Raw genomic sequence first — 26,664 nt, 5'->3', positions numbered from 1 at the left:
GACTTCAGATACAGTATTAGGGGACCACTAAGGCCTATATAAAAGAGACTTCAGATACAGTATTAGGGGACCACTAAGGCCTATATAAAAGAGACTTCAGATACAGTATTAGGGGACCACTAAGGCCTATATAAAAGAGACTTCAGATACAGTATTAGGGGACCACTAAGGCCTATATAAAATCATCCAAAATGCAGCATGTCATAGGACCTTTAAATGAAGTATTGCTAAAGCAGGTTGTACAAGGTTGTTCATTTTTTCCCCTACATTCACCCAAATACTCATTATCCTAAGTTGTCTAGACAGACTAAGTTGGTGAATCATGCTGTTTCCCCCCCATCAATGAATTCTAGTGCTAAATTCATTGCCGTACACTATTAGCCAGAGTTCATTATATAGTGCAGTGAACTGCAAACAATTTATTCACAAAAAGCAAGAAACTGCTTGAGGCTTTGAAGGATTACAAAACTCTTAATACAACAGCAACCTTTGTTTAAGCCTAATTGATTGCCACCCCTTTCTTTGCCCTTCTCTGTTATACTGCTGCATAACTATGCTGCTCCCTAGAGACAGCCTAAAACGTCCTTATACTTCTTGCTCTTCCTGCAACATCCACCCACTTTCCTTTTTCATAAACAAAGGTGTAGAAGCAGCGGCTTGTTCAAGTGCTCCACTAAGGGCCCTCCCAGTACAACATACCGTATTTTGTCTCTTCCTCTCTAGATCTCCCTGTTGAAGCAGAGTTTGGAGATGCAGCTGTCCCAGTCGCAGTCGTCGCTGCAGCAGCTGCAGCACCAGTTCAGCCAGGAGAGGGAGCACCTGCGGATGCAGCTGGACGAGCTGCAGACGGAGCACCAGAGGCGGCAGCAGCGTCTGCAGGAGGTCCACTGCTGCTCCATGAAGGACATGGAGCACGCCAGGCAGAGGGACCTGAAGGTAGGTGGTGGCCAACATGCACACACAATAAACTATCACTGAGAATCCTTCTTTCTGAGCTAACAAGAAAGTAACTGAAACATGTCAAGCAGCAGTCAAAAGCATTCATTCATTTTATTTTTTTTATTTATTAACAGTACAATCTAAAGATCTTTTAAATTATCCAATACCCTGGGAGGTTTTCATATAAAGATTTTTTTTTAAATATTTTTTAGCTTCTTCTTTCTCCCTGCCTTCAGCTGGAACATTGCTGTGTCTCTTTGTGTGTTTCTGCTGCCACTAACTGTAAATCAGTGCAATAGTGTGGAACAGTCAGCACGAAGGTGTATTTCATGCTTGTCAGTGCACTTGTGCGTCTTAGTGCATGTGTTAAAAGAGCACAAGATATAATCAAAACAGGTACCCACGTTTCAGAACCAACTGGAACCAAAAAGTCTAACTTGAAACTGGATTTTTGAGGCCAATACTGATGATATATATGAATCTAAAAACATCTTTAAAGTTACATTTACACTTAACTATATAATAATAATAATAATAATAATAATAATAATAATAATAATAATAATACAATATATTGGCTAGTATTACTTTTTTTACATCAGCATCCCTTACATTTGTTTATTAAAATATTTTATGTAGATATGTACTGAGTGGTAAACAATTACCTTAAACATTTTTATTTATACTGCAATATTTATACTGCGATAACATATATGCAATTTCGAGCCATCTGCAGTAAGAAGATATCGGTCGATATATCAGCCTTGCCAGTGTGAGTAGCTCTTGTCAAAAAAGTCCAGCTGCTATTCGCCTATATTTTTAGCAGTATCCAGTAACAGCGCAATCAGAAATCGCATTGGTGGGACATTGTGCTGCATAGCTCAGACTCTGCAGTAGGGCAGCACGGTGATGGATAACCTCAGAACTAAGTAATATCAGCACCATGGAGGGCTACTGCATTCCTCAAACTCAGGCTCAATCAGCACCATAGACAGAGATCTGATTGCATAACAACAGCAACATTTATCCTGGAGCTTGTTCTGGTATGATGGCAGTAGAAATGTTAGACCACTGCAATAAAGCAAAACCAGAAAACCTGCATTTTCAGCGCACTGAATTCTTAAAACCAAGATGTGCACTCTTCAAAACAGAAGAATGATTATCCCGTAATTATATGCAAAGAATGTATGCATTTTAAAAGAACCTACGAACTATGAACTGCAGCATTCATGTCATCTTCTCTACCAACTCCTCAGCAGAAGCCCTCCATGACATTTTTATCCAATAGAGCCTTTTCAGAGTCAAGGTTAGACTGTCAGTGAGTCACCACCAGCATTACTCACTCTCACTGACAGCAGACAGCTTGTATATCAAGTAGCTATGCTGACAGCTCTGTGTTTCCTCTTTATAATGTCAAAATATGCACGCACAAACCAACAACTCGTCAAGGTGTCAAGAAAATGTTCTGCAACGCTAATCCTTCCATTTCACAGTCAAGGTCGATTTGGATCAGCTATACATCACAATACCAAATCCCTTTTTCGACTTGGACGCTGTAATTGTATTAATGCTTTAGGCAGAATGGAGGACAGGAAATGGCATCCTTATGCTGTGTTTTGTGTGTGTGTGTGTGTGTGTGTGTGTGTGTGTGTGTGTGTGTGTGTGTGTGTGTGTGTGTGTGTGTGTGTGTGTGTGTGGAGAAAGAATATCACCTCTGAGTCACACAGCACCTACGAAATCGAAGTCTTCATTATTTTCCCGTAAACCCAACTGACTGCTGTAACAAACATTCTCCTCCCTGTGATCTTCCTCTCCTCCTCTTTGTCTCTGATGCAAACACACACAATGGCTGGTGCACACTCCCTCAAGATAACCACATAGTAGACCATTTTTTTCTGTCAAAAACTCTTCTTTTGTCTGTCAGGTTTGGTTAATAAGCAGGGGAATAACATGTTAAAAGCTTTAAGGAGGGGTTTTATGGTGGCGGGCTGTTTATATTTCTGTCAGCAGTGCAGGGAGAGAAAACTCAATTATCCAGAGTGGAGGCATTAGAGGGATGATTTGTTTGTGTGTGTGTGTGTGTGTGTGTGTGTGTGTGTGTGTGTGTGTGTGTGTGTGTGTGTGTGTGTGTGTGTGTGTCTGTGCATGCGTGCGTGGATGGGAGGTACATTCAGATTTCAGATTGTCTGGCGTTATCTTTTCGCACACAGTTACATCCAGGGAGTAATAAAGTTTTTACAAATCCCCTCTACACAAACACATTCACATCACCTAATTTAGTTCCCAGACTTCTTGCTACCAAAAAGCTACAAATAGAAGCAGTGAGTGTGCATGGAGCAGCTTATTGGTTTCGTCTCTCTCTTGATCACTTTTATGATTATTTGTCAAGCCACACAATCCACACTGGCAGTTGAAATGTATCTTTCACCGATCCCATCTTTATACACACAGCACACACACATGCACTGCAATTCAGGGGGTAGCACATTGTCAACCATAGTACGGTGCCCGGCAACCCTCTGGTTCCCAAACCAAGTCCCCATGGATTGAGCTACTGCAGCCCCCTGCTCACTTTCTTTTGCCTGCACGCTTTCAGAAGGAGAATTGTTTAACCTACTCTACAAATGAATATAAATACAAAATCAATTGGCTTTTGTTGTTGACTTTCAGGTTACCGTAACATTCATAATAATCCACGACAACACCACCAGCAGGTCAAAGTTTTCTATTTCCTGTGAAACATGTTGACATCAAATGGTGTGCTGCTTCCCTCCGTGGCGCTAGTGCACGGACCTCCCCGCGGAGCAGAGCAGCAGAGGTCTGCGGAGATCCGCCAGATGACGCCAGACGCGTTGCTAAACTCCTCAGTGCTCTGGCACCACGGAGTGAAGCCAAACACCATTCATCTAAACACACTGCCCACACAAAGACGACACAGAGCTTGTTTAATATCGGCGTAGGATCCCTTTGATTTGGTGCAGACATTCATGGTTCCCAGACAGTGCATCCTAATGACATTTGTAATCCCAATTTTTCCAAAGTTTTAATTTGTCTAAGGGTGTTTTCACACCTACCTCATTTGGTCCGGACTTTCGGACTTTTCAGTTTGATCCGAACCAAAATTACAGGTGTGAAACCTCCCCCGGACCACGGTCCGGATCAAAAGACCAAATTTTGGTCCAATAAAAAGAGGTGGTCTCGGTCCGGACCAAACTGAACCATGGTCCGGTTCGTTTATAGTGTGAAAGCATTTATTGGATGGTTCGGACTTTCGGCCCAAATACAAGAAGCTCTGGCAGGCTCTCCTTGTGTTACAAGACGGGGAAGCTCCTTTAAGGAATAGCTCGGTGCTTAGGGTGTAGGCTACATGAGAGAGAGAGAGAGAGAGAGAGAGAGAGTGAGTGATGGTGAATACGCTCAGAGCAGACAGCTGTCGACTATCAGAGCAGAGAATACATCAGCAGTTTATTTGTTAAGTGGTAGTAAATGTACAGTGCAGGTTTCCGTTTGTCTCTGAATAAATTCTCCAGAAAGAAAGTTCCCGTGTCTTTGCTTCTCAACATCACAACAAAACAAAAAGAGCCGCGGCAGTAGGGGAGAGCAGCAGTCAGTTAAAAAAACTCCGACACAGACAGAGGATACGAGAGGACGAGGAAGCCCGTCTACAAACCAATCAATTAGAAGTATCTGGAGACGCAGCTCACGTATGTGATGACGGCAGGACGTAGTTTTGTCACGTATAGGTCTTTAGTGCGCTTGCATAACTGCAGTGTGAAACCAAATCTTACCGGATCAAATGTATACAATGTAACAAAAACATGAACCTTGGTCCGGACCTTGGTTCAGACTTTAAGGTGAGAAAAGGCCCTTATACTTTGGTTTATGACCAAATACCTGCAAATCTAATGACTTTCCCATCAGCCTGAGCTGAACTTTGTGTTAAGTGCTAATAAGCAGATGTCAGTATGTTAACACGCTGAACTAAGATGGAAAACATTAAACCTGATGAGCATCAGCATGTTCACATTTTCTTTGCGCACATATCAGCAATTATCTGATATTAGTTTGAGTGTATATTTACAAACCAAAACTTCTCTTTTTCCTTAATAACCTGATCTAAATTGTAAAGCCCACATTAAAAACAAACCTCACTAAAACTCCCACTCTGGACCCTTGCCAGTGTGCAGTCATTTCTCACGGTCAGATCTTTGAAAGGTTATATACGCCTTTATCTCTAACAGGCTCCACTAGTGTAAAGGCTCTCTGTTCTGATCTGCCCGAGAAAGCTTTTAATAAACAGAGGATAATGCAAGCAGCTTGAGTGCTGACTATACCGGAAGAAAAGAACATGTTGCACCTTTTTCAAAGTCGACAAGTTGGCTGCAGGTTAGTTTAGGCATTAAGATTCTGCTCTTGGGTTTTAAATCACTCAACAATCTAGCACCTCAACACATAGCAGACAAGTTTTTAAGCCACATGCCTTTTAGAGGCCTCTGTTCCTCCAAATCTGCTCTTTAAGTTGTCTTCGGGGTCAGGATTAAGACCTTGTTCTGAAGCAGCTGGATCAGCCTGCCAGAGGCCCCGAGGGCCACAGTCTCACTTCACGTCTTTGTGTGTTTATCCCTGTCTCTCTCACTCTTGTTCATCACTGTCACCCCCCTTTTTATTTAGTTAAATGGCACTAGCAAAGTATCAAATATTGACCATCCAGTAATGAAATGAAGAGAACCACCAAGCCTCCACACACAAACAGCACCGAGAGAGAGGAGCTTACCTGACATTACCTGACAACATTACAGTCAATTTGTAATTCTAGGACTGGCTGCGATTAGGAGTAATTGATGTGCTCCCTTTAATTAAAGCAATAAAAGGTATGGTTTTTACTTACCCTTGGCACAAAAAGACCAATGATCAATACTAATGAAGAAGAGAGATTAGTGGCTTTTAAAACCCACTTTCTCATACTGTGAAAAAACCTACCACTGGGTTTTTGCACACACATCTATTTGTGTTTTTACAGCTAGGGATATTTAAACCTAGGGATATTTAAACTCCTCTCAGCGTCTTTAGCTTCTGTTTTGTGATGTGAAGCCGTACGTGTAAATCAGGGGTATCGTTACAAGAGAGATTTAAATAACATCTTTAGGATTTGATCGAATCACTTAATTATGAGGGTGTGGCTTAGCGAATAGGATTGGAGCATACTACTGGAGCATACGGAACTCAGGACTTTTTACCTTCACCGACACCTTTTTACCTTCACCGACACCACCCTCACCTGCGTTGTAAGGAGGAGGATGAGGAAAAAAAAAAAATTAACCTCAATTACATTCTTCATGGAAAAGTTTTTGCCACCTGACATCCAAACAAACACCTTTTTATAGTGTGCTCCATTTGTACTCAGAAGTCGGATTTTCCGACGTCAAAGTCAGAAACACGCCCCCGACCTCGGATTTCTGAGCTCGGAACTCGGACAACCACCGAGTACCCCGAGCTCAATATCCAACACGCTCCGTGCATCAACAGCTGTGAAAGTAACATAAGGTTATTAGCACTTCAGTCTTATTTGTGTCTCACTAAATCAGTCGTACACTCAGTGCTGTCCATCTTCTATCTGTGGACATGTTACGCTGTTTGTATGCACAACAAACAGCGTAATGCGTTGTTATAAACTGGCATTGCTAACAATGGCTCTCCTGGCTAGAGCTAATGAAAACAATGAAATTCTGACTTAAATCGAATGCATTCAACTCGGGTGTGTGAACACACTATTAGCCCTGTTCCCACTGTAAAAAAACACCCACTCAAATTTGGCTTTTTTCTTTTCTTTTGTAGTTGGAAAGTCTACAATCGGCATAGTCTCGCATTGCCAGACCTACCTACACAACGAGGAGGGTCTGGCGATAAGCTGTGCACAAGGAACTTGTTTTGGTGACCATGTGCACGTTCAAAAGTTGTTGTAGTCGTGCAACAGAAAACTCAGATTGGACAGATAGTCTAGCTAGCTGTCTGGATTTACCCTGCAGAGATCTGAGGAGCAGTTAACCATAGTCCTCAGAAATCCACCGGAGTTTAGAACGCCAACACAAAGGAAGCGAAAGGAAACGGACATCGGCGAAAAGACATGCATCCGGCGGAATTTCCTGCTGCCCCGGAGCAATCCCGGACGTGGAACGTCGTAGATATAGACTACAATCGGCATTAATACCCGGGACAAATGACTCTGCAGTAGTCACACGTATTTATCGACTCCAGCTCCGATAGTCAATGATGGAAACATGACACCTGGGTGAAATGCTTTGACTCAATCGGTAGCTTCTGCGACTCTTAGTCATCTCAGCCACAAATTCTGTCCGTCTCCGTTCAAGCAACGCTCAGACATCGTTCCAAATTAGTCGTCACCGAGTTTGAAAGAAATACTGAATAAGTAACAGATATAAAAAAAAGGAGTAACCACCGTAACATTTTCACTGCCCTCCATGCTGTTTTCTACTGTTTACTAACCCTGGTTTCCGGCGCTTTTGTGACGTCGAACGTGACACACCAGAAAAAAGTACAAACATGCTGCAAGATTGTAAAGCTAAATTATTAACACTCCAACATCATGCACCATGCTGATTCAAAACACAAATGATAATCCAAAGCAACACAACAATGAAATAATACAACAAAATGTGCTGCCAACTGCCAAAACATATGCCTCACCAGGAAACAAACAATACTGAAACGATGCAAATTCTAAAAACACATGCAACACAACATCACTGCCTATGAAGCCAGTGAAAGTAATGCAAAGACAGGTAAGGCAAAGGTTTGGCTAATGCTGCTAATGGTTGACAAGAAGGGTGGGCCATTAAAGCAGAGTAAACAATAGATGATTGGGCGGGGAAATGGGTCTGAGACATAGAGGTGTATTTACTGTAGGGAGCTGATAATAAGGGGTCTGGGAGCAGGTGCACAGGTGGATGTGGAGGTTAGGTGGTGCTGAATGGCAGGAAACACTGGGGACTACTGCAGGACAGGGAGCGTTAGTGACAGTAGAGAGAGAGTTTTAGTGGATACACAACTAAATACAACATCATTATGCACCAGCTCACAAAGATATTGTCATCAATGATCTGTTTTGTTTTAAGCGTTTCCATAAAAACTGCATGGGTGCCCCATCAAACGCTAAGAATCCGAGATTGCCGTCCGCCAACTCATTTGAATATTCAGGGCTCTCTTTGTTCCTGAATCATTTCCCAAAGGCATTACATATTGTAGAATTAAAATGCCATAGATGTTGCCGCCAACCTTCTATGAATATCATTTTAGATGTTCCTTGTTGATGGGTTCTAGTTATAATTTGCAAAATGGCATCTTAACATTTTACTGACAAAGAAAATGGTTTTAAACTCAGCGTGAGCAGGAGTTTTCTTAAGATTATTTTTTGGGGCTTTTTCCCTTTTTTGTAAGTGGATAGACATGAAAGGGGGGAGAGAGATGGGGGGGGGTGACACGCAGCAAAGGGCAGCAGGACAGATTTGAACCCTGCACCACTACTGACGCAGCCAACATTGGGCGAACACTCTTACTGGGTGAGCTAGAGGCCGCCCCGAGCACAAGGTTTCTTGTCTACAATGGTGTGCTTTTAGGGAAAATGAGAGCTCCACTCTATTAAATATTCTGACACTGCTGAGGGAAATAGCAGCTGTGTTTTCTCCTTTGACGTTCAACATTTCCTTCATTTGATCAATCAGTCTGCAAAGGCATCCCTGACCTGTTACTTGCCTAATGATGCCAGGCTTAGAAATAGATGTACAGTATACAGTAGATAGTGGACAAGCACTTAATATTAACTCCAGCTGTTGCATCCATAAATAGCCATCCATCATTCTTATTTCTGTATCTTTAAGTTGAAAATATGATGAAACTCGACATCAATGTGGTCAATTATAAAAACCTGTCACCACATTCACAGTGAAAAAACAGTTGAAACTGGCTGTTAATAGTTAAATGTAATGTTGGGCTCATATTCTCTGCCAACAAGCCTGCTGACAGCAAACTTTGTCAGATTGATGAGCTCACTGTAATAAGACCCTCGGCACAGCAAACTCTGTGGAGTTGTTCGTCGTGTTGTTGATGTGTTTCCCATAAAGTGAAACCATATTTCCTATAAACACACAAACACTCCTGACGCATCAACAACAGCTCTTTCTGCCAGAGTAAACGTTTGACTGCCAGCAGTGTAATGTTAGTAGGTCTGTTGTGTGTGTGTGTGTGTGTGTGTGTGTGTGTGTGTGTGTGTGTGTGTGTGTGTGTGTGTGTGTGTGTGTGTGTGTGTGTGCGTGTTGTGGCAGCCCTCCAGTCAGCAGTACTAATGCCCTGATGCTAATGCTGTGCATTTAAGTGCTTGTCAGTTTTCTTTGCTAATATTGTAATATGTTGTTCCGGTTATGTTGTTTGTTAAATTCTTGTAATAAAGCCAAAACTGTGATCAACAACAGCTGGATGAAACTGACTGAACACAATTGAATTAATCGCCTACTTTACTTCAAAATGTTGTTTCCTCCACAAATAGAATTATTAATTAACATCTGTACACACAGAAAACTTCTGCCTGGACTCTTCAGTCTTTTTGGAAACTTTTAGTACATGATGGCGATTAACACCTGTCCATAATACTCCTAATTATTAGCAGAACCTCTATTTTTCTCAAACGCTACTGGAGAAAAAGAGACAATTGTTGATTTTACAAATGCATTTTGACAGTGAGGTGACTTCACCTTTCTTATCCTTAAAAACTCTTAAGGTAAAGTGACTTTGAATTAATTTCCGTCACAGTCGATGTCGTTCTGCACAGGAATCCATTGAAACTGTTAGCAGTCCTTTAAATTAAAAACCTTTCAAATATGAGGGAGAATAGTCTGGTTTTCAATGCATTTTTACATAACAGGTGATCGTATCTCTATTTTCCTCAGAAACTACAGCAGAAACAGATTTCTCTACTCTTTTTTGATGGTGTTTTAGTGCACTTTAAGTCGGTGTGTGATGATTGGCGAGTTTCTCCTTCAGCCCTTTTAGAGGATTAAAAATAATAAATACTAAAATACTTCCCTATCTCTCCCTGCCTCTCTTCCCCATTTTCATTTTTATATCTCTCTTACTTTTCTCTCCCACTCTATCATCTCCTCCTACTTCTTAAACTTTTCATCCGCAAATGTTCTTTCTCTCCCTCTCTTTACTCTTTTTCTCCACCCTACTTTTTCCCTCCCACTCTCTGTTTTGGCCTTTTTCTCCCTGTACGTCTCTTTGTTCCTTTCTGTCATCCTCTCTCGCCCTCCCCTGTTCCCCTATACCTCCTCCACCACAACCCCATTTCCTCCCCCTCTCATCTCTCCATCAGGAGTTGGAGGAGCGTCTCCGCCATCATCACCATGCAGAGCTGCAGTCTCTCAGAGAGGCTCACCGCCAGAGCATCGAGACACTCAAACAGCAGTCAGAACAAGAGCTGCAAACACTCCGCTTTGAACTGGAGGACGAGGGCAAAGCCATGCTGGGTAAGGTCTTAGAGAGTGCGTGTGTGTGTGTGTGTGTGTGTGTGTGTGTGTGTGTGTGTGTGTGTGTGTGTGCGTGTGTGCGTGTGTGTGTGCGTGCATTAGAAAGAATCCCAGAAAGAACCCTCCCATGACATTTCACACATTTTCCTTTTCAACAAAATTATGCACAGTTTTGGGGTTTTTTTGGTCAAATTTGGTCCAGGGATTTTGCTGTGGAAACTGAGGTTACACTGAAAGAAGTAAAACCTCCATCCTTTCATGCAGTAAATAGGGATATAAGACTGTTAACTTTGTTATGCATACCGGGCAGTACACATGGTTCTGCCCAGTTGGATTTCAAAAAAGTACAGTTTTATGTGGTCCGAAGAATGCAAAACATTTACAACAAGAGGCAGCATAATGCCCTGTCAAGGTCACATAACAAGCTATGAGCAGCGGTGGAAGAAGTACTCAGATTGTTTGCTTAAGTAAGTGTAGTAATACCACAGTGTAGAAATACTCTGTTTGACTACAAAAGTATTAGCATTAAAATATACTTAAGGTGGGGCGACCTCTTTCTCACCCAGTAGAGTGTGCACCACATGTAGGCTGAGTTTTTTGCAGAGGCCTAGGGTTCGAATCCGACCTGCGGCCCTTTGTTGCATGTCATCCCCTCTCTCTCCCCCCTTCCTGTCTATCCACTGTTTGAAAAAAAATATATATATGTGTGTGTGTGTGTGTGTGTGTGTGTGTGTGTGTGTGTGTGTGTGTGTGTATGTGTATATATATATATATATATATATATATATATATATATATATATATACACATAAGGTACAAAACTAAAAATATTCATTATGCAGAATGTCCCAATTCAAATTGATATGTATTAAATTATTGTATTATAATTATTGATGCATTCATGTCTTTATCATTTTGATGTTGCAGCTGTCTGTTTTTATATGCCATATAATGTGATGTAACAACAACAGTTTAAACAATGAGAATATTAGTAGAAAGTCACATCTCTAAAGTGCAGAAAAAAATCTCCATCTTACCCAGTTTTCAGTGCAGACCCACCGGTACTGTGCTGTGATTAATGCTCTTCCATTAACCTTCTGGTCATGGTCCTGACACTGCAGAGCTGCTCCCATCTATCTCTCACTTTCCACATCCTGACATCCTTTTATTACCTTTAATTTCTCTTGATCTCCTTCCCTCTCTTACTTCCCTTCATCTTCTCCTTGTGTGTGAATGTGTATGTGTGTATCTAAATGTGTGTGCTCAGGTGAGAGTGTATGTGAGTATTGTGTGTTTTTTGATATTTCCATCATTTAAAAAACTGCAGTGGACGCATTTCTTTATTCTGACATTATGAATTTGTCTTACATTAAAATGGAAAGCTAATAACAGTGTGTCCCCTCTCTGTATGCTTCTCTTAACCATTAGACTGTTTGCAGTGACAGTTGTTCATTGAAGTGAGGATTAAAGGCCACTTTGGTAAAAGCAGCCAAAAGCACTCTGCTTGATGTGCAATGTATCAAAAATACTTTATTTTCAAATGAAAAATGCTTTTGCATCTAATGGGCAAAAATGGCAAGCAGAAAAAATGTTGGACAAAGCTTTTTCAACAAGATTTCAAATCCCTGAGAGTGAAACAAGCTTTATTTCCACGTGTGATGTGTTCCTTACAAATAAAATAGGACTTATCATGTTCTTTTCTTCCATAAAATTTTCCCCATCAGCCTCTCTGCGATCAGAGTTGAACCACATCCATGCATCAGCCATCGAACACCTCAGACAAACCCACCATCATGAGTCGGCTGCTGCCAAGATGGAGCTGGAGAAAACGCTGGAGAACAACCGGATACAGGTAGGACACCAGTTTATCATGGAAGCATCTGGACCATCTGTTGGAATGAATATAAATCAGAAATGTACAGCTGCACACATGAAATCTCTGTCAAAGCTACTGTGATGAATGTCTTTCTAGTCAAAAATGAGATTGTGTGATTAGAATAAATCCACAGTGTGTGGGACGTTCAGGACCTTTCTTTCACACTATTATTCTCTCTGCTAACACATTCACCCACAGGCTCCAAGGAAGCTATTCTATAACACACGCTAAATGTAGGATTTACTGATAAGAAATGGACAAAGCTGTTTAATATTTTTGGAATGAAGCTGCTGACAGCCGATGTTTGTATTGAGATTTTAAAGCTTAAAGTTCTAATTCATAAGGTTTAAGTCCTGGTTGATGAAGCGATTTGATACTTAATTGTGTTTCCTGTTAGAGATGGCCCGATACCATTTTTTGCTTCCCGATTCTGATACCTGAACTTGCGTATCGGCCGATACCGAGTACTGATCCGATACCAGTGTGTCATATATTTTATTATGTTTTAACAACTGTATACTACTATCCCTGTATGGATGTGATATTATTTCTATCTTTGTTGTCGGTCTGGCTCAGGTTAAACTCTTTGTGAAACATGAATGCCACAGAACTTTCTTTTATTATGCAGTTTGACAGTCAGTTATAACGGAAAAAGAACATAAATAAACTACTTTAACGTATTTTTTCTTTAGGGCTTTATTACGTGGTATCGGATCGGTGCATTAACTCCAGTACTTCCAGATACCGATACCAGCGTTTTAGGCAGTATCGGAGCCGATACCGATACCGGAAATACTCTATTTCCTGTGACTGCTTCACAATAAAAGCCACCCCATGTGTACTGGATAACATGCTGCATGGTTTCCTGTGTGAAGGCAGCTTTGAATCCAGTACTTCGCCACTAACAATTAAAACTACTTTACAGAGAGGTAATTACTGGCTATAAATACATTGAGTGGCTATTGCTGAAAGAATGCCGGCCACGAATAGTAACAAAAACAGGGGCTGGATTTCATGAAACTCTTCAGGATTATAACTTTTAGCCAGAGCTGGTGCTGAAGCGCTTAGTCAATTATTGATAAGTTCATCAATAGAAAATGAATCGACAACCAATTTAGAATTTTTGAATATCTTGTGGTATTGTACTGTTAGAAAAAAAACGTTGGACTCTTGGAAATGCTGTGTATTTTTTTTTTTATTTGTTTACTATTTTCGGACATTTTAAAGACGAAACCATTAATATTAACTAAAAGAAAAATAGTTTAGATGCTTACATTTTTCATACCTGTGCCGGGCGGGCTGTCACATAGAAATGAGATACCCAGGGGGCCTCACATACCATCTGCCGCAGGCTCACACACATAAACACACAAACACACACACACACACACATACACACACACCCAGCAGGCCACCCTCTTTGCGTCTCTTGTAAATCTTACTAATTACGCCAAACACCATGAGTTCCTCTCCCATCGCCTTGTGATACAGATGTTCTTGCAGAGAAGCACAGCTGGTCGTCTTCAATACCCCCCACATTCCATCATCAGTCCCTCTCATCTTTAGTTGCCAAGGCAATAGGAAGTCAATAAAGGCTAATAGTCGAGTGTTACAGTCTGAACTGCCCGTCAGTTAAAAGGCTGCAGCAAATATAATGGAAACAGTTCCGATTTCAGTCGCTCCTGCAGCACACAAGCTTCTTTTTGATCCCCAAGTAGATTCACATTATTTATTTGTTATCAGTAAATACATTTTACATGTGCATTGATAAATGTGAACTATCTGCACTGTATGTAGGAAGATACAAATAGTGGGAATGACACCTGTAGTGAAATTGGTCATTTTTACATAATATGAATTCAGTAAGCAACATGATTTTCCGTGTAATGATCTTTAAAAAAATCTACAAATTTTCATATCCCTATTTATGTTCCCAATGTATGTATTGGAATAACTCAAGCTGACTTTTTCTTTTCATGCTTACACATCACAAATCAGCTAGTCTCACATTGCCAGCTCTTCTCAGCACTGTGTCAGCGCTGGAGTATGGTCTGGCTTGCTTGTATTTTTTTTACCAATCACAACCGTCCTGGTCTTAAGCCCTTAAGCCCTTGCAAAATAGATGCAATGTACTTCCTTTAAGACTACACATTTAACAATTCAGCCTGAACACTGGTACTTTTGATAAAATATCCTACAATAAATATGTTTTGAATATGAATTGGGAACATTGCAGTGATATTATGTGTCTCATTGTGTAGGTTATGTACTGTAGGTCACTGTTTGGCCACCCTAATTAAAAGTGACCTTTCTAGCCTTTCACCATCTGCTATTACAAGTTCTATTTGACTCCCTTTGTGCTTTGACCAAGTGGATTTTCTTTTGGGTCAAAACGCTGCACGCACAACATTAGAAACAGAAACAGAGACAGAGAGTTTGTGTTTACATTAATTCCTTGCGCCGGAGTCCTAATGGCACAGAAACTGAAACTTCTTGAGTTGAGTCATCAGACTTGAAGAGCTCAGCTGCAGACAGTTGTCACGCTGTGTTAAATAATGTTTTTATGCCTCCAATTACTTAACAGGCGGGGAGAAGGAGGCTGATGAAGTACATTGTGTGTGTGTGTGTGTGTGTGTGTGTGTGTGTGTGTGTGTGTGTGTGTGTGTGTGTGTGTGTGTGTGTGTTTGTGAACACATTGTCATCTGTCTCCCTGGAGATACTTTACTCGTTTGATCTACCAGAGCTGTCTGATCAATTATCACATCATCAGCATCTCTTGACAACCAATATCTATTCTGTTCTATTTCCATGACATTGTTCTATTTCTGATGTAAGTTTTAGTGTTTTTGACATAGTGTTTCTTTCTCTCTGAACTTGAAATTATTATTATTTTATCAATATATGCGAAGCATCTTAGATGATTAAACAATGTCTGAGTTGAAAACACATCTTGTTGTCACGTACGGGCCCTGTTCATGTGGCACAGACATATTAATTGCATTTTGTGTCTGTTAAGAGGCACAAAGGCACTCTAAAACTTGCCCCGACAACTGCCGTTTTAGCTCAGGGGACGCTTGTAGTACGTAGCTGCAGCTACTCCAGTTTGCTAGGACCGAAAGTACTCGCATAGCTATAGCGATCAAGATTAACATAAAAATTGGCCAGAATTCTCCTTTAATTGTGCAGTTGTGATTCGGATCCAGTTGTTTATTAATGGGCAGACCTGATAGTGGCCAAGATACTTTTCTAATCTCTAGAAACTTTGAAGACTCTGAAAACATATTTCTCTCAAGGACGTAGGTTTAGTTTTATAATAAAAATTGGTTATTGTGCTTTCAACAAACAAAATATAAATATAAATGTAATGTAAACCTCTGGGTTGTTAATGCACAGCCATCATGTTCAGTTACTGTGATAGTGATACTTCATGATAGATTAAGTTTTTTTTGCATCTTTACTGATGTAATTGATGCTTAATTCTAGCATCTCTTTAGAAAAATATTCACTGTAAATGAAAATATGAATAAAGCTGAGACGGTGGCAGTGCTCATGTCAGCCCTGAGTAGTGTCTGCTGTCTCCCTCTCAGGCTGCATTTAACTTCAACAACCTCCAGTGATAAGGTGGAGTGGACTGTAAGTAGTTTAAGAGGCAAACCCAGGGCAAAGAAATCTCACTTCAACTAGTGAGGAGAGCACATAGAAAGAATAGAAACTACAGAAATGTTTCATGTGAAATAACTGTAACTGCTCCAACTACGGCAGAGAATAGTTTGTTCATGTGGGACCCCATCACTCACACTAAGAAGCTGACTGAGAACATATGTTTTAAATTGGATCAAGTAGGGCTGTGCAATTAATCGATTACGATTTCTGATCACAAAAACACTGTAATCGAGAAGAGCGATTATTTTGCACATTTTGTTTTGCAAGTAAACTCTTATTTTGTCTTGTGTTCTGAAGGGGAATTCCAAAAGTTCAAACGAGAAAAGTATCAAGGGAAATTTCACAGTTCAAGGTGTTTTCACTGTTGATTTGTTTAACTGTTTCACTGTTTTTTAAATTCATTAATTGCAACATCTTTCCAAAGTCAATGAGTAATCGTGTTAAATAATTTTGAATATCAAACAAAATAATTGTGATTTTTTTTTTTACCCCAAATTTAGCAGCCCTAGGATCAAGTTTAAAGCTATATTGCGTAGTTTCTGTGGAATGAGGAATTATAAGTCATGATGCAGTTGCAAGTAGCCAAGGAGGACATGGAGGATTAAAAAAACACGATGGACTCTTTAGAAGAGGTAATTATCTTCACTCGAGTTTCTGTGCGCAAAAGTTGCCGGACGACACCAATTTCGGAACATAGCCATACTGAGAAATACAGAGAGTGTTTTGTGGAGCTGAGAGTCTTAATTAGTTTCAACTCATTTGACAATGGCTTGAATTAACAGACGTTCATTAATATAAAAAAAAGTGATGCACTAAAGCTTTAAGCCAGAGGATTATTCAGTGTTGCAGTAGGTCTATCCTACTGTTGACAGACTCTAAAGGTTTGTCATTTAGACAGTGCGACACTACAGTTGTCCTTTGAAACTATGTAAAAACAGGTTTACATTAAAGGGCTTCTATAAAAAAAAACAGTGTAGTACTAATTAGTTCTGCTATCTGTCGTACTGGATGGATGATACCAGCCAGGTAATTTCCACCCATCATATTTAATACATTTTTCCATTTTCAGTAGATCAGAAAAGCCCACCCTATTTCAGTCCAGCTAATGTCCTCCCCTGATAAATATTTGAATAACTTTATTTATTTTTCAAAGAATTAAAAATGAGAATATAGAGGGTGTCTGGCAAAAGAGCAAAAAATAAAGATGGTGCACATATTCTCCTTTACAGTGCTGTTTGCTTATTTAACAAAGCAGTTTGGCGAGAAAGTGAGATTAGAAAGGGATAATAGAAAGAAATGACAGAGTGACAGACACAACGTGAGAGATTAAACCAGCCCACAGTCAACATGCCAGCAGTTTTATCTCACCGGTCGCCTGCCATGAATGTGAACATCAAACAGAGATATCTGCTGTAATTAAAAAAGATGTGCCTCCTCTCATCTCTAGAATGAAGCCAGGAGTTTGACGAGATGGAGAGTAAAATGAGTAAATGAGTCATCAAAGATTAATTTGCCCTGTCCCCATTGTGTTTAATTGCACCGCAAGGTTTATGGACAGCAACGAGACTCAGATAGAGACAGATAGTGGAACAGAAGGTTGTGACCATGAGGCTATTATACAAGATTATGGCTTCTGGATATATGAACACAGCCCTTGGCATACATTGTTATAGAGGCACGTGGAATGAAATCTTTGCAGAGTGGGTATAATCATTAGTAGACAATAACCTGACAATATTTGATATGATTCTGATGGAGTTAAATGTCCCTCTTCACATCACATCTTTGCCTCTTCATTCAAGTCTCTAATCATAATGATCAGTTTGGAAAAGAAGGCCTACTCTGCTTACATCATGGTGTGGATTTTAAAACTGAATTTGGCAGCTTTGCGCAGCTTTAATAATGCTAGTTCAGTTCTTAGACCTTTATCAGGTAAAATTCAGAACAAAAAGATGTTAATAAAATGAGTACAAGGGACCAATAATGTGCAGGATTCTTTTTGGTTACTTCCCAGTAAAATGACGGGCCCTAATTTAACGATCTAAGCGCACGGCGTGAAGTGCGTGGCGCAGGTGCGTTTATGGCCTGTATGAATCCACTTTTGCTAGTTTAACGGCAGAAAAAAGGGTCTGTGCTCCAGGTGCATGGTTCAAAAGGGTTGTACTTAGTGTCTTCATTAATTCATAGGTGTGTTTTGGGCGTAACACGCAATAAACCAATCAGTGTCATCTCTCATTCCCTTTAAAAGCCAGGCGCGTTTGTACCTTGGCGCACTGCTATTATGATGGAGGATTTGCTAAACAGGAAGGAGAGATTTTCAGGAGAAGAAACTGTTCTGAAAGCGCGCAAGCAGATCATATAATACTATTTCACATTAACAATATTTTTATTTTTAATCTTTTGCAAGTTTGTGTGCTGCTAGGCGCATTTTACTAATGTGCTGTTAAAATAACAATGAAATGCTGCGTTATTGTAGACTGGGTAAACCCAGGCCGGTCTGCCGGCGATTTGATTTCGCCCTGCAGCTCAGGCTGGAAACCTGTACATTTATCTATCCTGCTTCCATTACAATTCCACCTGGCGCGCTATTGCCGGGTTTAACACAATGACGATGAAGAAGCGACCAAGCAGCTTCTTGTTTACATTCGGCCACCGAAGCGCAGCAACCCGTTGATGCCGCTGTCGCTGCTACGTCACCCGGATCGTTGGTCTGATTGGTTGAAGGACTATCTAATTGCGTACAGAGTCATTTGAACTATGCCCGTTGATCACGCCTCTTGTGCAGTAGAAAATACAGAGCAGACTCCCCAGACTAATGTTCAATCTTAAAAGATTGAGCTTGGTCTGGTGATAGCCAGACTAGTGTTATTGACTTTAGACCAGGTTTTTGTTGGTCAATGGCGCGATCACTTTCCACTGCCTCAAGATAGCAATACGCCAAGAATGCACCTGAACACACCTCCCTGTAAGACCAGCACGCCCATGGGCGCACAGATGGGTGCAGGTGCATTTGCTGTTTTCACTGACTATTTTCACCAGGGGATTAATAAACATTTGGTCCTCGTGTCCATGTTCATCATAATTAGGGAACATGTCACCCAGTGCAACAGTGTGGCTCACTGTTATTAATTTGAACAACAATGGAACTCTACGGCACAGAGGAATAAGAAATATATCAGGCCTAAGTTAGAGGGATCAGTTTATTTTTGGTATAGTTTTTATGGGAAATTTGTTGACAATAACAAAAATATAGAATATTGTCAGCCTTATCTTTAAACAGGACGCATGATTCTATTCTTCAACACAGTCCAGTACTGCAACAAACAACAACAACTTAAATACTTCTTCATCAAACAGGACTGAAATCTTAAGAAGCTTTAAAAACTATAATTTTATACCAGGTTTTAGAAATAGTGAGCCACTCCTTTAAGCAACATCTCTATTAAACTGGACTCAGTTTGCGTTTGCGTGTGGTCTTCTTGTGAGTGTTTGATTGAACCTATGCATTGTTCACTCCCCCCCTGTTGACAAAATCACTTTCTCACTTTGAAATCCCAGCTAATGTAAGCCAGATCTTGTGTCACTGTGGAGCTCAGAAGAAAAGAGCAGCTCTGCGGGGGTCGTGAGTCATTTTGGACAGTTGGTTTATATGGACGTCATTCAGTTATGTGGAGAACTATGATAATTCATGACTGAGTTATTCAGACAAGCACCTGCATTCCTGCTGATGTTGATTGGAATTGTGTTTTTGTCATTTATAAATGAATTTGATTTTTAACATATCATGTAATAACAGTTGACATGTGAGCCGATACGTACAACGTAGCAGGTTGCTTTGCATTAGTCACCAGCACAGCAACACTCATAACACACAATAACCTTTACAAATTAAAGGTCTAAGAGATGTCATCATAACACTTCTATTCAAGCCTTTTCTAAAGTGGCCCTTAAAGAGATATGTTGTTGATTTAAATACAGCTCTTTGTCATGGCAGTGTGGGCTGTGTTTGTAGACGAACACTGCCCACACAAAGATGGCACAGAGCTGGTTTAAAACCAGCAAAGTATCCCTTTTAGTAATAAAGTCAAGTGCATTACATATTGTAATTCACATTGGAACCATACAGCGCATTCATGAGAACAGCAAGAGTGGCCTAGTCTACAACATAGATTGTAATTTGTAATTGTCTACACATTGGTATTCATGAGGATTCGTTGTTTGAGAGTCAATGACAATGAATATTACCATTCACTGTCAGTTTATTCATTAACACTCATTGTCAGTTTATCAGCATTTAACAGCCAGTGTGCAACTTTGACTCATGTAATTAATGGGTCCAGTTTGTGCTGTCAATAAGAAACAGTAGTGTTTCAAACACTCTGCAACAACGACATGTTTAGTTTTAGTTCCAATTTATTTGTTATACTGTCATAATACAAGTACAGACAATAGTCAAAATCAGAACAATATACTGAGTTGCTAGCTTATTATGTACTGTACACCCAGTGTAATCTAACGCAACAGCCTTCCACTAAATCCTGTGTTTTTGAAACTTATCATATTCAGTTTTTGTTCAAACTGTCTCAGAAAGGTGTTGCTTTTTTGTGATGCTGTTGAATTTTATGGATTACAGTATATTAAAATGTTGTCCACCCACATTTACATACAATAGAATACAGTACATTTACCAAGCAACCAAAACTATTAGTTTATATTAAACTATATTATTATTAAGAAGCTTCACTAATAACTACAATGAATGTGATCAGGGCGTTCCTGCAAAAGAGAGGCATCCTCTCAGGGACTTTCCCTGAATAAATAAAGGTAAAAAATAAATAATTAAAAAACAATGCACATCGTTTACAATGTCACAAAGACAGATGACTTTAATGCATGGAGAAACATTTTTTGTGAACATGAACATCTGTTCAGTTTATTCTCTTGATAGTTTTACCTCATTAAGGTAAAGGTTTAAAAATGTTAAGTTTAAAAGGTTTAATATTACTCACAATGCCTCACAATTCTGTAAAAGCTGTACACATGTGTTGTCTTGCTATTTTAATTAATACAGGCCAATAATAAACGGAAAACTTAATGCTTACAGCATGAATATGTTATATTATACACCAATTTTAACATCGAGGCTCGATGCTGGATGATTTGGTGTCACCTTTGACCTTTTTAACTTGGAGTTACTTAAATATATAAGACATGCAGTGCCTCTCAGTTCATGTAAAGATGACATCCCTGAGGTCTCAACTGATTGTTGCTGAGATAGAAATTGCTATGTCTTTGATTTTTGCTTTTCAAGAAGTAATTAAAAGCATTAGTGGACAAATAACACTGTTGGATATAAACTCTTTAAACCATGAAGATGGACATTCATTTTATTTTCTTCTTCCAGGAGCGTGAGTTGTTGGGCCGGATCACTGAGCTGCACGAGGAGGTCTCCAGGAGGAAGAACCACATCGCTCAGCTGGATCACCAGATCCACACGCTCAACGAGAATATCAGCACTCTGACTAAAGAGCTGGAGCTCAAGGGCAAGGAGGTGCTCAAGATCCGCAGCGAAGCCAATCAGCAGATCAGGTATGACCTAGCCTATATATCGAGGATGTTTCATTTACAGGATTGTTCAGGTGTAGTCTCGCATTGCCAGACCTTCCTCCACAGCGCTGCGGAGGAGGGTCTGGCTAGTCCACACAGCATTCCGGGATGGGAGAAAAACGCGCTCTGGTTTGTTGGCATTTCTTTAAAACAATCACATAGTCTTGGGCGGCGCTAGGCTCCAGACCCAATCAAGGCGCCTCTGCAAAATAGTGATGATAGACTCGATAGTAATACACTAATTTTGCTTTATTTATGTCATGTTTAAGTTGCAATTGAAAGCACAGATTGATCTGAATAATCCTGCCATGTTGGTTCGTTAATGTGCCATCATTTATATTAGAAATGGGACTTTTTCTTACTCTTCATAACCTTTTAAAAGCCAGTAGCTGCCAAAGTGATCATTCTTTTTATTCATGTCTGATATAAGATGAGTCCTCTTTTCTGTGTTTCAGATTTTGTTGCTGAAATATTCATGGTCACACAGTTGGACTTTTTTAGCAGCGTGTTCACAATGCATGATACGCTGTAACCTGGCAACCAAACTGCTGAATATTTTTCCGTGATTTGAGAGTGGTGCTCCTTAAGTTCCTTACTTTTCATTTTCTTTGCCTGCATTTTGGCGATAAGCACTTCTGATGTGGTGGTGTTCTGAGTTTTAAGGACCATAAATGTTTTAGTTCTGTTAAAGAAATACTTCAACATTTTGGGAAATACTCGTATGTGCTTTCTTTCCTAGAAACAGATGAGAAGATCGTTTCATCTCACTCTCGGAAAGAAAGGGAATACAGTGATTCCCACCAAAATGCTGAACGATTATTTTAGGTGAATACAGTACAGTACAGAGTAGCAACACTAAGAGCATTAATAACACATTATCACTGACATTTCAGATAGCCTTGACACAGAAAACACACAGATTAGCCCACACTCAACTCTTTCTGCTCTCCCGTCATCAGTGCATGTTGGTAAATTTGACTTGTCTTATTATATTCGGATGATGATAGTTTCTGCAACCCTACTCTGCTCCGGTGAGATGAAAGTGAGGGAAAGAAAAGCCCCAAACCTCTCTCTCTCTCTCTCTCTCTCTCTCTCTCTCTCTCTCTCTCTCTCTCTCTCTCTCTCTCTCTCTTTCTCTCTCTCTCTCTCTCTCTCTCTCTCTCTCTCTCTCTCTCGACCAGTGTCAGGAGCCCATTGATTAGGAGATGTGAAGGTTATTTAGGGTAAAATAAAAATGGAATCTATAATCATGTTGTCCCCCGCGGCGTGTCATGAATTTTTTAAAGTGCTGTGTGGCTAATGTGGTCCAGCTGCTCATTAGATGGATGGATGTGTGTGTTTGAAGTTTTCTCTTCATGTGTGTGTGTGTGTGTGTTTGATGACTGCTGCCATGGTGCTACATTTACAATTTAGTCTTTACGTATATGCGTCCTCTCTCTCTCTCTCTCTCTCTCTCTCTCTCTCTCTCTCTCTCTCTGTGCCGGCAGGCCCATGCGATGCACATTTCTCCCTCTGTTACGTAACTCCCACGTCTGAATCCTGGTCACAGGGATAAAAATAGGCGGATAAATAAATAAAGAGGAAGCAGAGAGAGATAAGATGTGTGCCCCTCAGGGAGAGTTGGCCCAGTCAGAGTGAGAGGGAGACAGACATCCATGTTTCTCCTTCATCCCTCACATCCCTTTCATCAGCCTTTTTCTACTCCTCATTTAATTATTATTATCTTTTATTCCCATTTCCCGTCATCCTCCTCTTTCTTCAGCTTCTTTCCTCCCGTAGCAAAGCCCTCAACATGTGCAGATTGAACATATTTAATAGGAAGAAGAATTTATTACACACATTCTGTGCATATGTTTTACTTTATGTTGTACATCAAGTATACATACATGTCATACCACATTTATGTTTTGTTGCACTTTCATGTTGTCTTAATGTGTTCTGCTATTGTTGTGTGCAAACTCAAAAAAGTCATATTTCTATCTAATTACATTCATAGTATGTGTTTGTGCGATTATGTTCTAGGAATTTATTCTGTGCATCCATCTCCCTTTTCTAATCTCACCAACGTTTCCTCTGTGGAACAATCCATTATGTTCACTTCTCCTGGGAGAGACGGGCAGAGAGAGGAGAGTCTGCAGGTCCTGATTAAGTTTTAAAGGGAAATGTCAACTGTTTAGAAATGTTCCTGAGCTGCCGAGGGCGTTTTGGTCAGTGTTTACTCTGTCCTAAAGCTTGAAGAGTGATGTCACTGGTATGGCTTCATTCAAACAGCTTCATGAATAGGAAGGATTTTGTTTTACATATAAAAAATGGTCTTTAGTCAGAAACATGACACGTAACAATAATGGTCTCAAACTTTAATTTAATACAGTTTGACACTTCAAATAATAATAATAATTTTGTTGTGTGCAGTATAAACTAACAAAGTGTCTTTATATACAAAAACAAGATACATGTAAAGAAAGCCTTGAAAGTACATTTACTGAAGTACTTAAAGGTCCCATGGCATGAAAATTTCACTTCATGAGGTTTTTTAACATTAATGTGAGTTCCCCCAGCCTGCCTATGGTCCCCCAGTGGCTAGAAATGGTGATAGGTGTAAACCGAGCCCTGGGTATCCTGCTCTGCCTTTGAGAAAATGAAAGCTCAGATGGGCCGATCTGGAATCTCCTCCTTATGACATCGTAAGGGGAAAGGTTACCTCCCCTTTCTCTGCTTTGCCCACCCAGAGAATTTGGCCCACCCATGAGAAAGAGAGAGACATCATGGCTTGAAAACAAGCAAAGCATGGCAGTTGATCAAGGCCACACCCCCACCCTCCACCTTGCCCCCCCTCTCTCCTCCTCAATAGCATTTAAAGCTACAGACACAGAAATGGCACATACTAAGGAAAGCTCATTGTGGGACTGGCTCTAGTGGCTGTAATTCTGCACCAAGGCTGAATTTCAGGAAAGAGACTTCAGATACAGTATTGGGGGACCACTAAGGCCTATATAAAAGAGACTTCAGATACAGTATTAGGGGACCACTAAGGCCTATATAAAAGAGACTTCAGATACAGTATTAGGGGACCACTAAGGCCTATATAAAAGAGACTTCAGATACAGTATTAGGGGACCACTAAGGCCTATATAAAAGAGACTTCAGATACAGTATTAGGGGACCACTAAGGCCTATATAAAAGAGACTTCAGATATAGTATTAGGGGACCACTGAGGCCTATATAAAAGAGACTTCAGATACATTATTAGGGGACCACTAAGGTCTATATAAAAGATACTTCAGATACAGTATTAGGGGACCACTAAGGTCTATATAAAAGAGACTTCAGATACAGTATTAGGGGACCACTAAGGTCTCTATAAAAGATACTTCAGATACAGTATTAGGGGACCACTAAGGTCTATATAAAAGATACTTCAGATACAGTATTAGGGGACCACTAAGGCCTATATAAAAGAGACTTCAGATACAGTATTAGGGGACCACTAAGGCCTATATAAAAGAGACTTCAGATACAGTATTAGGGGACCACTAAGGCCTATATAAAAGAGACTTCAGGTACAGTATGAGGGGACCACTAAGGTCTATATAAAAGAGACTTCAGATACAGTATGAGGGGACCACTAAGGTCTATATAAAAGAGACTTCAGATACAGTATTAGGGGACCACTAAAGTCTATATAAAAGAGACTTCAGATACAGTATTAGGGGACCACTAAGGTCTATATAAAAGAGACTTCAGATACAGTATTAGGGGACCACTAAAGTCTATATAAAAGAGACTTCAGATACAGTATTAGGGGACCACTAAGGCCTATATAAAAGCATCCAAAAAGCAGCATGTCATAGGACCTTTAAGTAAATGTTTCTATTTGATGCTACTTCATATTTCACTAAATATTAGAAGGAAGTATAATTTTTGTAAAAGAAATATATTTTAAAAACCTTTAAATGAACATATTAGACATGATGTGTTGTTGTACAGCAAATTAAAGGATCTAAACTATAACTATTCAAAATTAGGTCCACCTGGACTAGCTATAGCATTAAAATGCTGTGCACGTGTTAATGCATCTGTAATAATAATATAATACATAATAATACAACACTACACAGGGTGATTCTGCTGCCTAATGAGTACTTTTACTTTTGATATTTAGTCAATTTATCTGAAAATTAGTAGATATTTAATTCAGGATTTATTTGTATTATAGTATTTTTTCATGATTGCGTTGCTTAGTAAAGGATCGGAATACCCTTTTGCACCACTGCACAGTGTTGACTCTGTTATTTTCTCTATTATTTTCTATATCAGGACACTTCAGAGTGTATTATCGCTCTTATACCACAGCCAGTTGAGTTTGAATTGTCATCCATATTTTGTAGATTAGACTGTAGCCAGTTTAAGTTGCGGTTAGGTCTGTTTTTAACCAGAATCACGTTTGAGGTGTCCTCTTAAGTGATATTAACAGACACTTAGAAACTTAACCGTCCGCTCTTCTCTCTCCTCAGGGCTCACGAACAAGAGTTGACGAAGAGGCACGAGAGGGAGCTCGCCGAAATGAGCGCCGTCCACAGCAGAGAGACGCAGAACATGCTGTCAGACTTCAACAAAGCCCAGGAAGTGCTCAAAGACAAGATCTCCGCCCTCCAGATACTGTACGTACTCTCTGTAAACACAGCTATGCAACAATGGAGGTCTATAGCACATGTAATTCTGAACTCATCATTGCCTTGTGTACACAGGTCAACCTAGTCATCCTAGATAATGTAATTGTGTTGTCAAGGTGCCACATCGCATTCACATCTGCCTGAACACTCCTGGTTTCTACAGATTTAACTCTTCTCTCCTCCCCCCCCATACAATAACCTACTTACTGCATTACATAGACAATTGGGGCATATCTAAACACACTTACATCTGTAAGTCATATAGGATCAGGCGCATCCATGCAGACTATTTTCATTTTCATATGCGTCAGGTGAAATGGAGGCGGCTGTGATAAATGATGTTCTTCTCAGCTAATCATATTGCTT

At 40.1% G+C, this 26,664-nt stretch overlaps 1 protein-coding gene across 4 annotated transcripts in view; it reads left to right on the top strand.

Moving 5' to 3' along the window:
- Nucleotides 1-26,664, top strand: part of fam184ab (family with sequence similarity 184 member Ab) — a 96,330-nt gene that overhangs the window by 45,555 nt on the left and 24,111 nt on the right. For 2 of the 4 annotated variants that reach the window (XM_078274635.1, XM_078274636.1), the window contains exons 12-16: nucleotides 724-936; nucleotides 10,325-10,478; nucleotides 12,203-12,330; nucleotides 21,422-21,606; nucleotides 26,140-26,286. In XM_078274635.1, the coding sequence (XP_078130761.1) occupies nucleotides 724-936; nucleotides 10,325-10,478; nucleotides 12,203-12,330; nucleotides 21,422-21,606; nucleotides 26,140-26,286 (827 nt within the window). The remainder of the gene's footprint in view (nucleotides 1-723; nucleotides 937-10,324; nucleotides 10,479-12,202; nucleotides 12,331-21,421; nucleotides 21,607-26,139; nucleotides 26,287-26,664) is intronic. The other 2 variants (XM_078274638.1, XM_078274637.1) reach the window with 1 other exon arrangement.

This window comes from Sander vitreus, chromosome 18 (genome assembly GCF_031162955.1).
Source record: "Sander vitreus isolate 19-12246 chromosome 18, sanVit1, whole genome shotgun sequence".
NCBI classification, from domain to species: domain Eukaryota; kingdom Metazoa; phylum Chordata; class Actinopteri; order Perciformes; family Percidae; genus Sander; species Sander vitreus.
The sequence above is the reverse complement of the archived record's forward strand: the minus strand, read 5'-3'. Positions and strand labels throughout refer to the sequence as shown.